The 19,606-nt window shown below is 36.6% G+C and overlaps 1 protein-coding gene across 1 annotated transcript in view; it reads left to right on the forward strand.

Annotated features, from left to right (window-relative positions):
- Nucleotides 1-6,748: 6,748 nt before the first annotated feature.
- DNAJC27 (DnaJ heat shock protein family (Hsp40) member C27) overlaps nt 6,749-19,606 on the forward strand; it is a 55,101-nt gene continuing 42,243 nt past the window's right edge. The window contains exons 1-2 of the mRNA XM_074288355.1: nt 6,749-7,050; nt 18,259-18,341. Of these exons, the coding sequence (XP_074144456.1) occupies nt 6,964-7,050; nt 18,259-18,341 (170 nt within the window). The 5' untranslated portion in view covers nt 6,749-6,963. The remainder of the gene's footprint in view (nt 7,051-18,258; nt 18,342-19,606) is intronic.

A 19,606-nucleotide genomic window follows, 5' to 3' on the forward strand; every position in this document is an offset into this window, starting at 1 on the left:
AATCATGGAAGCAAGAGATGGGATGTCACATACAGAGAATAACAAAGAGTCCAGTTTAAGTATAATATAAAATAATGAGAAAACCATAAATCAATTCTACTTCTGGCTTTTGCTTTTTAAATTTATTTTGTGATTCTGTTCTAATGGAAAAAATTAAGATTTGGTTTGTTTCTTGATCTGTTGGTACAGAATATTCTGGAGGATCAATCAAAATACATTAACATAACCACAGTTAATTATAAAATAATTTTATTTGATTTTAAGGCAGCACAAAATCAAAGTGTAGGAGAGATTGTCATCTAAAAATCGTGGGTAGTGTCTGTTGAGATAACAAAGTCTTTCTAAGGACAATTGACCATTTTATAAATCCTAGCTAGAGTATTATTTTCCCTGAAGAGTTTCATCACCTGAGGCCTCTTCAATATAGTTCTCATACTATGTGCCTTAGCCTTAGGCATCTGATGCTGGCCAAATGACTTACCTTTTTGCACTTCCAACTTTATTAGTAAATTAATAAGGGCATCAGTTGAGATGGAACATGTAGTCATGGAGAAAAAAAAAAGGTTGAAGAGTTGAAACAATATATATATCAATCACTCCGTGTTCCATTATTTTCTTAAAACAAGAAAAATATGCCTATGTTTCTACTCCCTATTATATACTACTCCATGATCCATTAATTTTTTTTATTTATTTTTTTTTCTGAGGCAATTGGGGTTAAGTGACTTACCCAGGGTCACCCATCTAAGAAGTGTTAGGTGCCCCTGATTTCAAGGCTGGTGCTCTATCCACTGTGCCACCTAGCTTCCCCATTTTCTTAAAACAAGAGAAATATGCCTATGTTTCTACTTCCTACTTCCCAATGTAAAGATGGGGGGAAAATGAGGCATAATTGAGCTTTGGTGGGTGGCTTTCATATGTGTGAGAGCAAGGACTGCTCTCAGTAAAATATTAGCTATACTCTCAGAGTCTCTAATATTCATTCCTGTAATAAAATGCTAGAAAAGTGGGGAATTGAATTCAACAATTCAATTCAATAGTATTTAGTAAGGACCTTTAAGTACCTGCACTTTGCTAGGTTCTAGAGATTAAAAAAAGACAGAACTGAAATAATTCCTGTCCTCAAGAAATTTGTTTTCTTGGGGTAGATGGATAGAATTACAAATACACAGATAAATAAGAGTATTTAGGAATGCCTGATGATAGAGTTGGTCCCCGAACTTGCTTTGAAGAGATTTTCCATGACAAGACGAATGAGAAGAGTGTCCAGGATATGGGAAACATAATGCTAATTACTCTACCAAAAACCAAAATCTTTTTGTAACTCTTCCCATAGATTTCCTAACTTTATACCAAGTCATATTTCCCCATGTGTTGTAGGAGAGAGTCACCTAGTGGTAGAAAGAGAAGTTACTGCTTCTTCCTTTTACTTAGTGGGAAACTCTTAACTGTTAGTTCTATCAAAGACCCTGATGAGTTTTTATAATTCTTTGTATAATTCAAGGAAGGAAAGGTGATTTTATGCTTCATAAGGCTTAATCATTGGCACCTTTCAGTTTCTTGTTCTAAACCACAACTCTGCTTCTGAAATATACTATGTGATCTGGGAAGCTCAACTCTCTGCTAATAAGGTCATTCTCAAGGTTCTACATCGAAAATGATATTTTAATGTTATTAAGGACTTCCGTTCCAGAAGTTTCCCACACCAATGAAATCACAGACCTAGTAAAGAAGTAATTCTTAATTCATACATGTACTTTTCAATTTTGAAAGAAATATATTTTCTTTAATATATATGTATATATATGTATATATGTATATATATATATATATATGTATATGTATGTATATATATTTTTTCCCCCAAAGCAACTAGGGTTAAGTGACTTTGAATCCAGGTTCTCCTGACTCCAGGGCTGGTACTCTATCCACTTGCCATCTAGCAGCCTCCATATTTCTTTTTTAAAGTATATAAACTCAAATTATGTTGAAATTATTAGTTTGTGTAACTTAACCCAAAGCAAAGCCCTGAAGATGCTTAGATGGGCTTTAATCAGTCCCACAAACACAAAGGTTTGGTCCTAGCCTTACTGTTAAATTTTATTATGAAAGTTTCCGCAACCCGATGAGAATGCCCTTAAAACTACATTTTGACTTTTTTTTTTTTTGTCAAATTATGCTTGCAACTAGATCAAAAAGCTTTTATCAAAGCTAACCAAAATGTAAGTTAGTATAATTAACAAGAAGATCCAAACTCTATACTAGCTTTGCCATTAAGCTGGCATTCCACCTCTCTTGAACCATTTTCTTATCTGTAAAATAAGAAGTTTGGACTAAATGCTAAGACAGCTGTAGCTCTAACATTTTATGAATGTCTTCTGACAAGCAAAAGTTCTAAAGACTATAATTAGGGGTAATCACATCACTGAGATCATTTAGATTTTTATTATTTTATATGTATTTAAATATTTCATATTTTATTTATTCTAATTAGCTTCAGAAGGTTATTTTTTTTTAATTCTAAAAAGCCAACAGTTTATTGTAGTGCCCCACAGTAGAAGAGTAAAGTGGTGATTAGGCACCTCTGGTTGATCCCCCTTCTCTAATCTACTATTGAGTAATTGTCAAGATGAGTTACTAGATATAGAAGTTCTCTCTGTGCCCCAGGAAACTGTAATATAAGGTTGTATCTTTTTTGTTGTATTTTGTTTTTGTTCTTGTTTTTTTTTTTGTTTTGTTTTGTTTTGTTTTGTTTTGTTTTGTTTTTTACTTTTTGCTGAGGCAATTGGGGTTAAGTGACTTGCCCAGGGTCACACAGCTAGGAAGTGTTAAGTGTCTGAGATCAGATTTGAACTCGAGTCCTCCTGACTTCAGGGCTGTTGTTCAATTCACTGTGCCATCTAGCTACCCTTGTTTATTTGTTTTTTAAAGCTTTTAGTTTCTAGCTCCCTGACAGCAAAATAGCTAAACATTTCAGTTTTTGATCTTTCTTCCTCAGCAATACCATTCCCTGTAAATGCTGCCTCACAAGGGTATTGCCAGTAAGTACACCCAGACCAGCAGATGTGTAGAGTCCATGAAGACAAAGCAAAAAGTTAAGTAGACTTTCTTCACATCCAGGTTAAAAAGCATAGGATTCCCATGAGGGAGTCGAAAGAATGAAAAAAGACAACAGAATTCACACCTTGGAGTCAGTAGGGGCAATAGAGATGTATCAGAAGGGGTTGGAAAGCATAGCATTGTTCCCATATCCTCCTTTCCCAATAAGCAACACAGCCTGACTCCTGGTTCTACTTCTTTTGGTAACTGTCTCTGCACATTTTTATTCTCTCAGTTTCATAGTTTCTTGTGGCTTCCTCTCTTCCAGCTCCTGATTTAAGAGTAGTTATAAATTAGAGCACTTTCAAAAAAAAAAACACGGAAATCCTTACTATGGAACTGGTAATAGTCTTTCTACTTCTATACTATGGAATCTTGGCTCTAAAGCTTGGACAAGAGGAAAGAAGCTATGGTTGTCTTGCCGTATTAGATTTATACATAGTTTTTCAGATGGTTATTTTCTAAAAGATTCCTAGGAAGAATAGAATATAATAAATAGATAAGAGGTTACAGCAGTACAGGACTTTGTATAAAGAAACTGAGAACTGGAAAGTCTGTTTGACTGAAGGGACTGTTCTGCATACGTCAAATCAATCAACAGGCATTTATTAAATACCCACAATATGCTAAAGCATCAGACTAGGCAGTGGGGATAATAAGGACAAAAAAAGAAGGAAGTAATTCTCACCCTTTACAAAGTCTTTGCTGTACTGATGGAGGCAGCATACATGAATGGGGTGGAACCTGACAAAGTCACTTCCCCTCATCCCTTCTCTCTTTAAAAAAAAAAATAATTAAAAATTATTTGAAAATTATCTAGTATAACATGCTTCACTTGTATGGTGACAATCCAAGTTGAAGGACCCCCAATATGAAGGCTCCAATGGCTTGTCTTTGTGTTGTGTGACCAGAAGGAAGGTAGAACAGACGTTCTCCTCCCACCATTCTCCAAGGGAGATTTTAATTCCTGTCAGGAGAGAAAGCAGGAGTACTCTGCACAGAGAGGAGCATCAAGTTAAAATTATGTCTATCTGCTCCCTTAAATATTATTATTCTGGAGCATGTGACCAGATTCAAGCTAACTTATGATCACTTTGTCATTACTGGGGAGGAGTAAGGAAGACCCCAAGTTCTATATCTAAGGCTTAATTCCTTTTCCACTTATTACAACTTCTACAATGAACACACATGGTGAGTAGCAAAGAAAACCTATTTATCCAAATTGGTAGCAAAGCAAAAATCAAAGAATGTATATATAGGAGAATATCTATATCAGACAATAGAGTGAAGGAGCTCTCCTACTGGGAGATAACTCAGCTTAGTCAGGAGAGACAAGTCTAGATCTCATCCAAGGGGTAGTTCCCCAGAGTCTCTATAACAAGTTGGGATTGGGATGTGATAGATTGCCCATTCTTCTCATGTCCTTCTAGTCTTTTCTTTCAGTAACTTCATGTGGAATTGGTCTCTTTCATTTTCCTTCCTGAAGCTGGGAGCCTATAGTAATTTGAAGTTGGAAGAGTCCCAAAGAGTCTTCCACACTCACCAATTCTGCCCTAAAACTAGGCATTCATCTCCACCAATATAAAGAGAGGCCCCATCCCAATGGATTTTGGGATAGGGATTATACCAGTCTGGAGTCGTTGGGCTAATATAAAAGAGAAACCTTATCAGTCTTTAGCCATCAGTTCCAAAACGATATCCTGCTTCCTTCCTTCCTTGTTGGCCTCCTCACAGTTAAGTCCAGGAAAACTCCTCCCTGGAAGAAATTTGTGACGAGAAAAATGGCTGGGATCCCGGACTGATCCACCTAAGGGTTGTAGCCTTTTCTTCCACATTCCCTGAAGGGATTTTTGTTATTGTTTATCTTTTTTTTTTTTTTTTTTGAAGGGGACCAATGACATGATAGTTGATATCTACTTTCTGAATTGGATTTAACTGAGGCAGAGTTGCACCAAATTGTAAGCCTCTTCTCTTCCAGTCATAGAAATCCAGTGGCAAGACAAAAATCAGGATGATTGAACATGACTCAGGATGCAGGGGATGATCAGTGTCTTCAATGTCTGACCAAGCTTTAATTACTCCCCAGAGCCTGCATCATGGCCTTTGGAACTAATCATTCCTTGTCTATCCCCAAAGTCTTCACATGCTCGGCCTACTTTCCTGATGGGTTGGAGGCCTATTGGTTGCTTTCAATCTGATTTCGTTCATCTGCCAACATGGTTTTACGGGGGTGTGGCCGCTCTGGCTCTACAGCTTCTTGGAGCCACATAGGGGGCAGGCGGACACCCACGGTGCAAGAGAAGCCCTGGAAAGGCTGAGCCATCAAATCAGAGGCGCTGCTCCCATGAAGGGAGTAAGAAAATGATCCAATTAAGAAAAGGAAAAATCTCCTTACTTCAATTCAGGAATTGGGGTGGTTTGACCAGCTGGGGATCTTTCAAGACCTTGATATTCTGGACCTTTTATTCTTTCCCATGCATTTTGTTATTTTTCTATTTTCATAAAATCTTCTTTTGGGAGTTTGGTACAGCACCGACAATTCCTTTAGATGGCAGTCATTTTGATTATATTGGCTCAAACTAGTTATGGACATAATGTATCTCCAATCACTTAACTCAATTGCTGCAGTTTTAAAATGGGATCCATAATAGTTCCTTTCTGGGTTGTGGGGATTGAATGTGATATGTTGTTTTTTGCCAGTCAATAAAAATTTGCAAATCTTAACATGTTAAACAGGTAGCAATTATATATACCTTGAGTCCACTGCCTTTTTTTCTATTTTTTACATTGCTTAAGAAATACCCGGCTGTCCAGTCCAGTACGACAGGGAGCTTTGGAATAGTGGAAGGGCACTTCTAAATACCTTAAAATTGCCCAAAATTGCCCAATGGAAGCTGGAGTAGTGGTGAAATGGCAAACCATTTCAGTATATTTATTTGTATATTTATTTATTTATTTTGCTGAGGTAATTGGGGTAAAGTGGCTTGCCCAGGGTCACACAGCTAGGAAGTGTTTAGTGTCTGAGTCACATTTGAACTCGGGTCCTCCTGATTATCCATAGCGCCACCTAGCGGTCCTTTCCAGTATCTTTATCAAGAATTCCCAAACGGGGGTGAACACAGCTACTCCCTGCTATAAGCATCTTGAGGGCCCAACACCCCCGTAACAAAACCTATTTTACTCCATTCGAAAGCCGGGCAGGACACTTTTTAAAGAGACTTCCCAAGTGCCAAGCTCCGTGATGCGAAAGCAAGGCCGGGCAGTCCCTGTTCCCAAGGAGCTTATTTTTAATAAAGATAACAGTTTAAAGTGAGCTGACAGGGTTGAGAACGCAGGGAGACGCGGTTAAAGGCAGTGCATAGTCCAAGCCTCTAGTCTTGCTGAAGAAACAGGCCCAAACGCTGAGCCACTGGGGCACGTCCCACTACTGAGGCCCTTCAGCACGTGGCCGACACTGGGGCGCTAGGGATCGCAATCTCTAACCAGGGCGGCCTGCAATAACTGAGCCTCCACGGGAAGCTGAAGGAAGAAAAATTAAAGCTCTCGCGAACAATGTGTAAAAGAACCCGAACGGAATAGCATTCACGGTCCCCAAGGACTCAGGGCGACTACTGGTGGGGGAGAGGAAGTGACGTCACGACCCCTCGTTTGTCCTCGCGAGACTCGTCGCGAGCCTAAGGCTCAAGGCGCGCCTGCCGCTTGGCAACCTGGCCCGCTATGGCGGGTCGTGTTGCTGAGGTAGCAACGGTGACGGCCACGGCTTCTGCGGCGGCTCCCCGATTGGGCGGCGAAGGCCCGAGAGACGGGCGAGCTTAGCGAAAAAACGACTACGACCTGGTCGTTAGACCCGCGGCCGTAAGCCAAATGGAGGCCGGTTTGCCGAAGCGGAAGGAGCCAGGCAGGTCCCTGCGCATCAAAGTCATCTCCATGGGCAACGCAGAAGTGGGAAAAGTGAGTACCGCGCGCCAGGAGGGGGCGGGGCGAGGCGGGGCAGAGGAGGGAGGGGCACTGTGAGGGGCGAGACTAGGCGGAAGAGACGGCTTCCATTGGCTACTGCGGCGGCCACTCAAAGGCTTTAGGCCTATCCATCGTTTTGCCCCGCCGGGGGCAAGCTCGGGAAGGCGGAAGAGGAACTTTAAGGGTATTCCTTCGAGTTTAGCTTCCTTCTATTTATAGAAAAGAAACTTTACCCTCGAGAGGTTAATGTTATTTGACCAAGGTCACAGAGGTAGTAGATGGCAGAATCAGATTGGGAACTTGAGAGCCCGAGCTCTTTCAACTGCCCTAAGCTGGCAGTCCCACAAATACAGCCCCTCTAAAAGACAAAACAGGTGCCCCAGCTTAGCATAGCATCTTAGGGTATCTGGGAAGGAAGCGATGCTTCTGACGGCTCCTAAAGACGTCACCCCACAAGTGGTCATTGAGATGAGCCCTGCTTCCCTGTCTCAGGCACAATACCAGGAGATAACATAGCAGCTTTTACAAATGCTAGTTACTGTTAGAATCTGAAATTTGGGGGGGAGCTTAGAGGTCATCCTACCAGGTCGGCCAGCAAGCATTTATTAAGTGCTTACTGTGTGCCTGGTCCTCAAGGAGAATATGATCTAATGAAGAAGATAATATGCAAATAACTAGGCACTTAGGAGGTATTTGCAGAATTAGATGGAGGACAAAAAGATGCAAAAAGATGACATTTGAATTGAATCTTGAACGAAACCAGGGAGACCGAGCAGCCGAAGTAAAGAAGCAGCATCCCTAGAATGTGGAGGCAGGAAGCCTGGGCTTATGCCACCTTCCTCATTTATTGACTCTGGACAAATTACTTCTCTGGGTTTCAGGAGCTTGAAAAGGATGTCCTGTCTCTTCCAGCCCCATTTTTGTGACCTTAGGACCCTCCTTCCTAATGTAGGAACCATCCCTGGTGATCTCTGCTTTAAAATAAGTGAGAGGGGCATCCTTTCCATCTTAAACCTACTCTGATTATGAGAATGTGCTTTCTTCTAAATCAGCCTCCCGATATTTCCAGTCAGTCGGTGTCATACCTGACAGTTAATCCTGCCATAGGGGTTATTATTATATAATAAGTCATTTAAAATTATATATATATATATTATTAAACTAGGGATTTTAAAATAGTGATTAAATCCATAGTCAGGATTTAAACCCAAGCCATCTGACTTGAGTTCAGGGGCCTTTTTATTAACATAAAAGTCATTATGCTTTAAGCTCTGCATAATTCTGTGTTGCTCTTTCGTTTGATCCTATGAGATCATCCTGTGGGATACAAAACATGTTATCTCTGTCTTCTATTGTTATATATGCTTTCTTGAAATGGAAATTTTTTGTTATATATTTTGAATCTCTGGTGTTCTGCTGGGGATATGACAATGCTTTTTTTTTTTCCCCTTTTTCTGTCTTTTAAATTTTTTTCTAATTTTGTTTTCATTTTAAATAAATACATAAAACATAAAGTCATGGATTTGTGAAACTTAAAAAAAAAATTATCCTAACAGATTAAGAAATTGAAATGCAGGGGGTGAAGTGATTTACCAAGACCTTGAAGATAATAATTAGACAAAGCTGCAATTTGGGCATGGCCTTATCTTTGAGGTAGCTGGTGGAGTCAGGAAGACTTAAGTTCAAATCCAGCCTCAGACATTCACTAACTCCCAAGATTGTTAGGAAGGTTTGTGAACCTTCAGGCATTATCTAAATGCTTGTTATTAGTGTTGTTGTTGTTGTTGTTATTCTACAGAGATTCTACAGAGACCAAAATTAAATAGTCCCCATCCTTGAAGCGCTTGTATTTTAATGGGGAAGAAAGCAAGTATCTAGTTAGCTACACAATATAAAGTATATACAGAACAGAGGGGAAGCTAGGATGGCCAGGAAAAGCCTCTTGCAGAATTGGATGAGTTGAATCTTGAAAGAAACTAGGGGGATATGAAGTAGAAGTAAGAAGTAAGTTTCAGGCATGGGAAACAGCTAGAGCAAAGGCCCAGAAATGGCTTGTCCACTGTGAGGACACCAAGAGATCACTCTGGCTGAAACAAAAGGTTCATACCTTCTCAGGAAGGACTTAATGTTTGTGGGAAATGGCCAGGTTGGGAAGAGCTGTGAGTGCCAATCACAGGAACTTATATTTGTTTTTAAAGGTAATATGGGCCACTGGAGGTTGGGTGGAGTGGTGGTAGTCAGACCTGAACTTTAAGAAAGTCACTTAGGTGGCTTTATGGAGGATAGATTGGAGTTGGAAGAGACCTGAGTTCTTATGTAACAGTCCAGCCTAGAGTTAATGAGAACTTGAGCTAAAGTAGTGTTTGAATAAATGGAAAGGAAGACATAGACATGAAATGTTGAGGAATTAAAAGAGCTGACAAAATTTGTTCACTAATTGGATGTGTGAGTTGAGTGTGAGTTGAATATGACACTGAGATTTTGAACCTTGGCTCCTGAGAGGATAACTGGGGAGCTCATAAGAGGAATAAGTTTGAGGGAAAGATGAATTCTCTCTCCTCTTCTATCTTCTTCCCTTCCATATTCTCTGTGACCCAGTAACACTGGCCTCCTTGCTGTTACTCAAACAGGACTATTCATCTCCCAACTTGTTTCATTTTCTCTAGCTGTTTCCCATCCCTGGAATTAACTATCTCGTCATTCTCCTGGCTTCTCTGGCTTCCTTCAAGTCCCAACTAAATTTTTACCTTTTACAAAAAGTCTTTCTGGTCCCCCTTAATATTAGTGTGTTTTCTTTCTTGATTATCTCATATTTATCCCATTCCTACATATCAATTTGTGTATTATCTCCTCTATCAAACTATGAACTCCTTGAGAGCAGGAATTGTTGTGTGTCCTCCCCCCCTTATTTTTTGGTATCTCTAGAGTTTAAGACAGTGCCCGGTATATAGTCAGCACTTAATAAATGCTTCTTGACTTATCTTAACATGTACCTCTCCAGTAGAACATAAGAATTTTGAAGGTAGACAGGGTTTCATTTTTGTATTTGTATCCATAACACCTAGCTCTGTGCCTGGCTGATAGTAGGCATCTAGTAAGTGCTTGTTGATTGATTTGCTGCTATGTCTTAGAAATTTTTCTCGTCCATCATTGATGGAATTAGCCTTTTCCCTGTTTATTTCCTTAGGAACTTTGCTTGGTATAGCAGAAGCCTTTTGATGAAGCAGGGGGAAACTTGGGTGGTGCATAATTTCCATCAGGCTGCACACAGAGTTGCCCTTGTCTAATTTAATGTACACATTTTATTTTTGTCCATCCTTGTGAAATTTCCCTCAGGCGAATTTCACCTTAGTCACTTTACTTTGGCTGGCTCTCCTCTTCCCCCACCTCTTTCTTTGACACTTCAGACAGAATTAGGCTAGGCTCACTGGGGACCTGACTAACTGTTTGGAATAGGGAGGGGGAGGAGTGGTATAAGAGAGGGAAGAAAAAGTGGGAAGAGAATGTCCTAACAAAATTTTGAAGTAGATGCACCTCTCCCTTCTTACTCCCCTTTCCTCTGAGGGTCCCTTTCCCTTCCCTTCTGAACTCAAGGCTCACTGCCTTCGGAATGCCCTTTCTTCCCACTTCACTCAGGCTGCTCTTCTTTCTTCTCCCTTGGCCATCAGTTCTTCATATTTCTAAATGAACCCCTTGATTCCTTTTTAATTTACTCCCACCACCCTTCAGGACTTATTTTCCCTCATTACATCTTAACCATAAAAACATGAAATCATAACATTTTACAATTGAAAGGGATCTCAGAGGTCATGTAGAGCTCAATCTATACCAGAAGCAGGGTTGGACTGTAACATCCTCCACAGATACTCAAGCCTTCGAAGATTACAAATAATCCCCGTATAAAGAAATTGAGAGTTTGGATTAAAAGCTCAATTGCAAACAAATCAAGTGTAATATAGCTTTGTCATCTGTAAATTTTGTGAATATTCCTTATTTACCTTCATTCCAAGCCATCGAAGGAAATTGACAAAAAGAGCCCTATTATACCCCACTAGAGACCCACTTCCACTTTGACATTAATCTATTACAACTCCTTGGATCCTTGGTAACAGAATTTTGAATTTTAACACTAATCTAAACTGTACCGTATCCATACCACATCTCACTCTTTTATTTTGTCCATAAGATTCTTTTAATAATAGATTGACAAATTGCTCACTGAAATTACATACACTATATCATATTATTTTCCTCATCTAAATAGGGATAATCCTGTCAAAAAAAGATGAATTTAGTCTTTAATGACTTGTTCTTGATGAATACATTAAAGTTAAAATGATCACCAACTCTCTTTTCAAGTTCTTACAGACCTTCAATAATTTAAAAATTTTGCAGGGTTGTGCATAAAGATTGACAGACTGTAATTTAAATAATTCACTTCTCCTTTTTGAAAATTAGGACATTAGCCTCTTTTCCATCCTGCAGCTTTCTCTGCAGTTTTTCCAACAATCAAAGACATTGGTTCAACAATTCAGTCTGCAGATTGTTTCAGTGCTGAAATACAGTTCATTCAGGCATCTTGACTTGAGGGTGTTAAAGTGCTTTTTTTTTGCCTTTTCATCATTTTGGGGGGGGTTTCATTTCTACATAATCATTTAATCCTACTTTAAAAAAAAATTGGCATTGATAATTTTTGTGGTCCCAGCTAGAGCCTTGGGCTATTTATCCAGAATTGAGGCAGGTAATCTAATAAGACACTGAAAAAGAGTATTCAAAATGAGCTGTAAGGAAACCAAGAGAGAACTGGGTCATAAAAACCCATAAAGGAAAGACTACCTGGTGGCAGAGATTGGTCAAAATGCTACAGAGAAATCAAGAATGATTGGATTTGGTAAGTAGATCATTAATCACAGATGACCTCTTTTGACTTTGTCTTTTGCTTGTTACAACTATCCTGAACTAGTTAAACTACGTCCCTACAGATCAGTCACAAATGTTTGTTTGTTTGTTTGTTTTAAAGAGACCTTGATCTTGTTCCCAGTTTTTGTTGGGAACTAGCTGCTTGACTAAGAGCAAATCACTTCGCGTCTCTGGGCCTCAGTTAATTGATGGTCTTGGGCCAAATAATTTCTTTTCTTTTGTTTTTATATGACCTCCTTTCTTCTCTTATAATAAAGAAGGGAAAAAGAAAAGAAAAAAATTAAATAGAATTAACCAACCTATTAAAATCTATTATTATCTGTAGTGTTCTGTGTGCATGGTCTCCACCTCTGCACAGAAGAAAGGGAGATGTTTTCTCATAGTTCTTCTTTGAGGCAAATCTTGGTCATTATTATAATTTTTAAACTATTTTTTTTCAATTAATACTTGCCTTTCTCTGTCCACTTCCATGCCTCTGCAACAAGTAAGCATAATAGGAAAATAGTGTTTTTCACATTGATCTCATCCAAAAATTCATGTCTTACTCTGTATATCTATTCCATCACCTCCCTATCAAGAAGTAGGTAGCATTCTAAATTATCAGTCTTCTGTAATTGTGATTGGTCATTACACTGATTGAAATTCTTTAAAATTGTTCATTTTTATCCCATTATAGTATAAAATTATCTTTGTTTTGCTTACTAGGCTCTGCATCAGTTCAAAATTAGATTCAAGTGATGTCTCCCTCTCCCATATCCCGTAAATTGTTTAAACTTCTATTTGTTCCTCTTCCTAGTTATGAGAGTTAATAAGTTATCCCTCTATTCCCCCTTCCTTCCCTTTATCCCCCCCTTTCCTTTCTTCATTTAAAATCATCAGTTTATTAAAAAAACAAACAAATCACTTTTAGACCCACTATCTTATTTGACTCTGATTCTTGATGATATCACTGTTCTTAGTGCATTCTTGTATCATCCTCCCCAATTATAATTTAACCACTTTATTCTTTTAAAGTCTTTTCTCATTGCCTACTAATTGTTATTATTATTGCTTTGTCTTTTTTACATTTCTCTTTACTTTGTAGTTCATAGCTTATATCATCACCTCCAGTCTTTCCGTCATGAATGATTGGAATGAATATTTTATTAAAAATCCATTTTTCCCTGTTGGATTATATTCAGTTTTTCAGGATAAGTTATTCTTGGTTGTAAGTTTCCACTCTTTTATAGTGAGGATCCTGTGGTATCCTGATAATGATTCCTTAATATATTCTGGATGTTTGCAGGATTTTTCCTCTCACCTGAAAATTTTGGATTTTGCTTGTGACTTTTTCTGGGAGTTTTATTTTTGGGGTTTATTTTAGGATATGACCAGTGGATTATTTTTAGTTTTACTTTGTCCTGTAGTTCCAAGAAATCTGGCATATTTCTTTTGAGATTAAAAAAAATTTAAATTTGTTTCAGTCAGTGAAAATCTACTTTTTTCTTCTCTTCCATCTTCCCCCTCACTCTGAAAGAAAAACAAAATTCTTTTTGTAATCATATATAAGCAACTAAAACAAATTCCTCCATTGGTTATGCTCAATTCTGATTTCTAAGTCTTATAATCTCTGTATCATTACATGGGTAGCATGTTTCATCATGAGTTCTCTGGAATGATTTGGTCATTGAATCAAATTGCTTCTGATTCCCTTCCTTTCTTCTTTTTGCTTAGATAAAGCTTTATATTTCTTGTGCCAAGCTGTTAATTCCCATCCAATTCTTTTTTCATTATCTCTCATTTCTTTTCCAATCATTTACTCTAGTGCTCTAATTTCATTTATAAAATCATTTTTAGCTTCTTTAAAAAACAAATAGAATTGTTATTTCATTTCTTGTAGGAATTCTGATTGAATTTATGCCCAAGTTGTCTTTTTTTTTTTTTTTTTTTTGCTACTAGGTATGTTGAAGTTATTCTCTCAAGTTTGTGTCCCTGATCTCATAAGAGCTCTTTTTTTAAAAAAAAAAAAAAATTTGTCCTTCTTCCAGCAATCTGTTCTGAGCATTCAGGCATTGCTGGCTTAGTTGGGAGGTGTAGAGGCTGAGTCTGTGAACCTGGCCCTTCTAGGAGAACCTTGTGATGCTGTCTTGGAGAGGGCCCACAATCAGCTCTAGGAGCTAAGTTCATCTTTCAGGTACTAAACTAGAAGTGGGAGTTGTGGAGTTGGATGGAGGCATCTCTATGCTATTGGTTTAGTTCAGAATTCTGGGTACTGAGTCCATGATCCTAGTGAGCAATATTATGCAGTTCTTGCTATGGTCACCTTCCCAAAAGTTGAATTTTGCAATTTAGCAACTTGAATTTGTGATCTTGATCTGGAAAGATGACTTATTTTAGGTGTGTTTTTTTTCCTTTTCTTTTTTTAAAATTTCACAATTACTGCTTGGTCTGGTGTTCTTAGAGTGTTGTTGGAGTTGTTGGGGAATTTGAGCTGTATTGCTTTGTCTTACTGCACTATCTTGACTGTAACTTATGGTCACTAATTTTGTAGCAGGAAAAGATGACATTTAAGTTCCCTTCTAGATCCAGCATTATGTGTTTCTTTGAGAATGCAGGTAAGCTTAGGAGAATCGGTACGAATAGTTCTTTCCTTTTTTGATAGCATAGCACCATTAAGTAGAAAGGAGACATTGGATGATAGGAACAGGACAAAGATTTGAAGGAGAAAGTTTAACTGAGGAAAAGAAAAAACAAAAAAGGAATGTAAGGACTCCAAATTCAGTTTTTGTTTATTTCTTAGTTTGAAAAGAGAGAAAAACTAGAAGTATATTATATCATACATAGTTGCTTATGACATAGTAGAAATATTGACCTTGGAGTCACCATCCTTCCTCACCTTTCATATTACATAAAACTTAGGCATTGCATGTGAATATTAGCACTTAACAAGACTAATGTGGTGAAAAAGAAAGCTTTTTTTGTGTCTTAGGTAAAGCTACAGTCATTGATAATTGTTATCTTTTCTGATTGTAGCACCCTTTTGGAAGTCATTATGCTAAGATAAATATAAGGGTTAGGAGAAATAAAAACAGTGTTCATCAAAGTCTCTGGCTTTGGTAGCCTAAACCATTGCCAGTATTTGCCTGTCTGTAATAAAGCAATTGGGAGTACCATGAACTTTAATTCTTTTTTTTTTTTTTCCTGAGGCAATTGGGGTTAAATGACTTGCCCAGGGTCACATAGATAGCAAGTCTTAAGGATCTGAGACCATATTTGAACTCAGCTCCTTCTGAATTCAGGGCTGGTGTTCTATCCACTGTGTCACCTACCTGCCCCTCCCCCCTTTTGTTTAACAATAAATAAAACTTTATTTTTTTTTCTTTTCAACCTTGTTTGATATTGCCAATAGTCACAGGTCAGAATATGATAGTTATGTATTAACTAACTATTTACAATTTGCAATATTTTTCTCCTGAAAAATATGAAGTACAAATTTGAAGTAAACAAATTAGTTACTGCCATTTGGATTCATCAGAAATAAAATCTTAAAGAATAGTCTTTAGCAAAAAAAAAAAAAAGTCAACAACAAATCAAATCTAGATAATCTAGTCAAATACTTCTAATTTATCAGGAAAAAATATATCAAATTCCACCTTAGAAGATATTGTACAAATCATTTAAACTAAAATAGAACCTCCTCCAAACCCCAAAATCACCCTAAAATAAATAAATCAAAGAGATAAACCATCAAGTTCAAATCTTAAAAGGAGGGAGAAAAAGGAGTTCAGATAACAATTTCTGGAATCATTCATTACAGTTAGTATCCAGTCCCCTCCCAAAGTGCTGCCACCTGGCTGAAGAGAAAGAACACTCTATCACCAGTTCACTCTATGAACTTTAATTCTTAAGAATTTTTTTCAATTTTGTTCCACAGAAGTGTCCAAGCTCTTGGACTTCTGGTTAGTGGGAGAGGGAGGGAAGAATGGTTTATTCCAGAGAATCTCTTAAGGGACAGTGGTTTATATATAAAGTTACCATGTAATTACTCTGTTAGTAAATAGTGCCTTGCCTCTTCTGTTCCTTGTCATAAAGCTTAGTATCTTCTCTCTCTTCCAATTCTAGCTTTGTCAGTAAAAGTTTTTTTGAGTGTTCACTTCATAAAAACAATAACATATGTAAGGGCTTAATAAAACATTAGTAATTAAGCTTTTTAAACAGTAAATCGCTTTTATTTATTTGGAATGAATAAATATGTTTAAAACAACAACCTACGTTTCTATAACTCTTTAAGGTTACAAAATATTTACATGTGTATATGTAAAATATTTTATCCCCAAAACAATCTTGTGAGATAGGTAGTACTAGCATTATTTTCTTCATTTTGTATATGGAAAAACTGACAGGTTTTTATGTGTATCAGAAGTTAGAATATAAGAAGAAAAAAATCAAGGCAAAAAGGAATTAGCTGATGAAAGAATGATGCTTCCAGAAGACATAGTAGGATGTAGAGAAAGCAAAGGATAAGGATTGGGGTTAAAGAAATCTGAGCTGAATCTTAGAAAAGCTGGGAGAACAATCCCTCTATTTTTGCCGCCTGCATTTTTGATTTCCTTCACAGGCTAACTGTACACTATTTCAAAGTCTAATTCTTTTTTGTACAGCAAAACAACTGTTTGGACATGTATACTAATATTGTATTTAATTTATACTTTAACATATTTAACATGTATTGGTCAACCTGCCATCTGGGGGCGGGGGGGGGGAAGGAGGGGAAAAATTAGAACAAAAGGTTTGACAATTGTCAGTGTTGTAAAATTACCCATGCATATATCTGGTAAATAAAAACTATTAATAAAAAAAAAAAAAAGAAAGAAAGAAAGAAAAGGTGGGAGAAGATGGTTTTCATCTTGTAGGTGGGTTCTGTAAATAACTCCTAATCAGAGTGCAGGATGGAGTTAGCCAAAGGATTGGGGAAGTATCTGTTGATCTGAGTGATCAGTTGCTTGGAACAGGACACAAGAGGATCTATGGTGACGATGACCCAGATGGTCATTTGGTGATAAGACCACTAGTTCTGACCAGCATGAAACTATAGATTAATAGTAAATCAATACTTTTGACAGATACCTTTTTTTTTTTTTCTTAAAGAGATTAATAATGAGCTGGTTAACGACAGAGCCATGACTACAAAGGAAAAAAAGTAGATCCAGAACAGGTATAATGGACTGAGAAAACAGAGAAAGCTAGAAAGTTTGGATTTTGATAATGAATGTTACATTTAAGCAAGAGTAAGGCTGAGGGAAAGATGATAAGAAATACAGATTGAATTTAGGAAAATTTCAGAGATCAGTGATGTAGAAAATTTTCTGGTGATGGTAAAGATGTGAAGGCAGAAACCATTCTAAATTTTTTAATTGTCCCATGAAACAATATGTTAAAACTACATAATCTCAACTCCCTGAAGATGTATTTTCACTGAATTTAAATTTAATATTTTAATTGGTCTTTTATAAAAGGCAACCATAAGATATGCCCACTTAAACAGTATTTAGGTGTGTTTTGTTCTAAAAACTAATTGAAGACATTCTATCTACATTCTGTCAGCCACTATCTTCTATGTGATAAATTTTTCTTAGAGTTCAATGGTAGGAAAAAGTTTTCTCTCTTTAGGCAAACTTGATGATTTCTTTTATCAAACAATAAGAACTGTGTAGCTCATTTTGCTCCTCTTTCTGCCTTAGTTGTCTAGAAACTTAATGGTAATTTCAGTGCTCAACTGCTATAAGGAACTTATCTCAGTTGCCTGGTAAAAATCTGTTTCTCTGCCCCCTTGAATTGATTTTGTTCTCTTTTAAAATTAATTTAAATTGATTTTTATGTTGCTTTGTTTTAATTTCATAAACTTTATCCTTTGAGAAATAGAGTAACAAATTTAAAAAAATTTTAAGTGCTACAGGAACTTTTAATCATTTATATATAAACAAAATATCCCTTTATCATCCCGCTGCAGTTCTTTATATTATGGATGTTTGTTTTCTAGACATTTATCCTTTTTTTCTTTGTTATACATTCCAGTTTTCTAGGGAAAAAGTCTTTTCCATAATATTCAAGAAAGAGGCTCTTTTTAGTTATTCTTTAACATTCTTAACATTCTTCTTATATGCACTCTATTTCTTGATTGCTTCAAATATTTTTATTGTTATCTTTTAATATCAACTTCTTTAATAGAATATAACAATTAATTTTTATTTTTATATGTGTACCTATATATATATTTATCACATATTTGTATTTTATTTTTAGAGCTGTATTATAAAACGCTATTGTGAGAAGAGATTTGTGTCCAAATACCTAGCAACGATAGGAATTGACTATGGAGTCACAAAGTGAGTATACTATTTCTTTTAGATTATAAATTACATAGAAAATCAGAAATCCTGTTTCTTTATACTTAATAGTATAGAATTCATTATCAAAGCAGGAACCATGATAAAATATAATTGAAGAAAATAGTACTAAAGGCTCAGACCAAATATATAGGAACTATTTAAATTTATAGGTGGAACATTTTTAAAAACTTAATTTCTCTTAATGCAAATATTTCAACATATTAAAACATGGAAAGAGAATTGCATGTGAAACTGAATTTTTATTTTATTATGGACGATTTCTTTTCAAAGTGTATATTGAATCAAATGCAAGAGTATCAAAACTGCTTTTCTTGCCTATATCTTGTTCTAAACTTGCTTCTCTCTATATATTTTTAAATGTCTCATTAATACTTTCTGATATTTTCTTCTTTTGGGGGGGATGGGATGGAGTGGTTAAAGAATCCACTACTCAACTCTCTTTGCCCCAAAATAAAAGTTCTTCCTTATAATAAAAAGTATATTGTAGTCAAGCAAAGCAGATTCAGATGGAACTTTTCAAGAAGCCACAGATATTCCCATATGTTATCTTTTCAGCAGGTGCATACTTCTGAATTGCAAAGTCAGCTAGATAGTACAATGGATAAAGCACCAACCTTTAAGTCAGGAGGTCCGAGTTCAAATTCAGCCTCAGATACTTAACACATACTATATGACTCTGGGCAAATCAGTTAACTTCAGTTACTTAAAAAAAAAAAACCAAAAAAAAAAAAAATGGAATTACCAAAATGTCAAGAAGAAAATTTATTATTTGTTTCTTATTTGATACTTAAAAGTTTCTGATTTCATTGAGCTGAGTGCTCCTTTCACAAATATAACAGGCAGTCCCTTAGCAGATGATTTTCACAAGTTGCTGTGGCCAAAAAGTATTGATCATGTGATAGCTTACTTTTGAGTTATCAACCTCTGTAAGCTCAGCTCCCCTGAGCCTTAGACTACACATATATGGACTCTATACTTATAAGTACAATGTACTTCATCCATATTTTATTTTATTTTTTATTTGGTATGACCCAATAGAGCTTGACATATCCTTTCCCCTTATTTGTTTATAATTCCTATGATCATTTGTGATTCCTATCTGATAGTCTCCTGTAGAATAAATGTTCTTTGGGATGATAGCATTGACCCTAGAGTAAAAAGATAAGCTATTGAAAAGATGCATTGTTTCTTTCTTTGAGTTTGTATCCCCAGTGTCTAGAACAGTGTCTGACATTCAGTCA

This window comes from Sminthopsis crassicaudata, chromosome 2, assembly GCF_048593235.1.
Source record: "Sminthopsis crassicaudata isolate SCR6 chromosome 2, ASM4859323v1, whole genome shotgun sequence".
In the NCBI taxonomy this organism is placed as follows: Eukaryota; Metazoa; Chordata; class Mammalia; order Dasyuromorphia; family Dasyuridae; genus Sminthopsis; species Sminthopsis crassicaudata.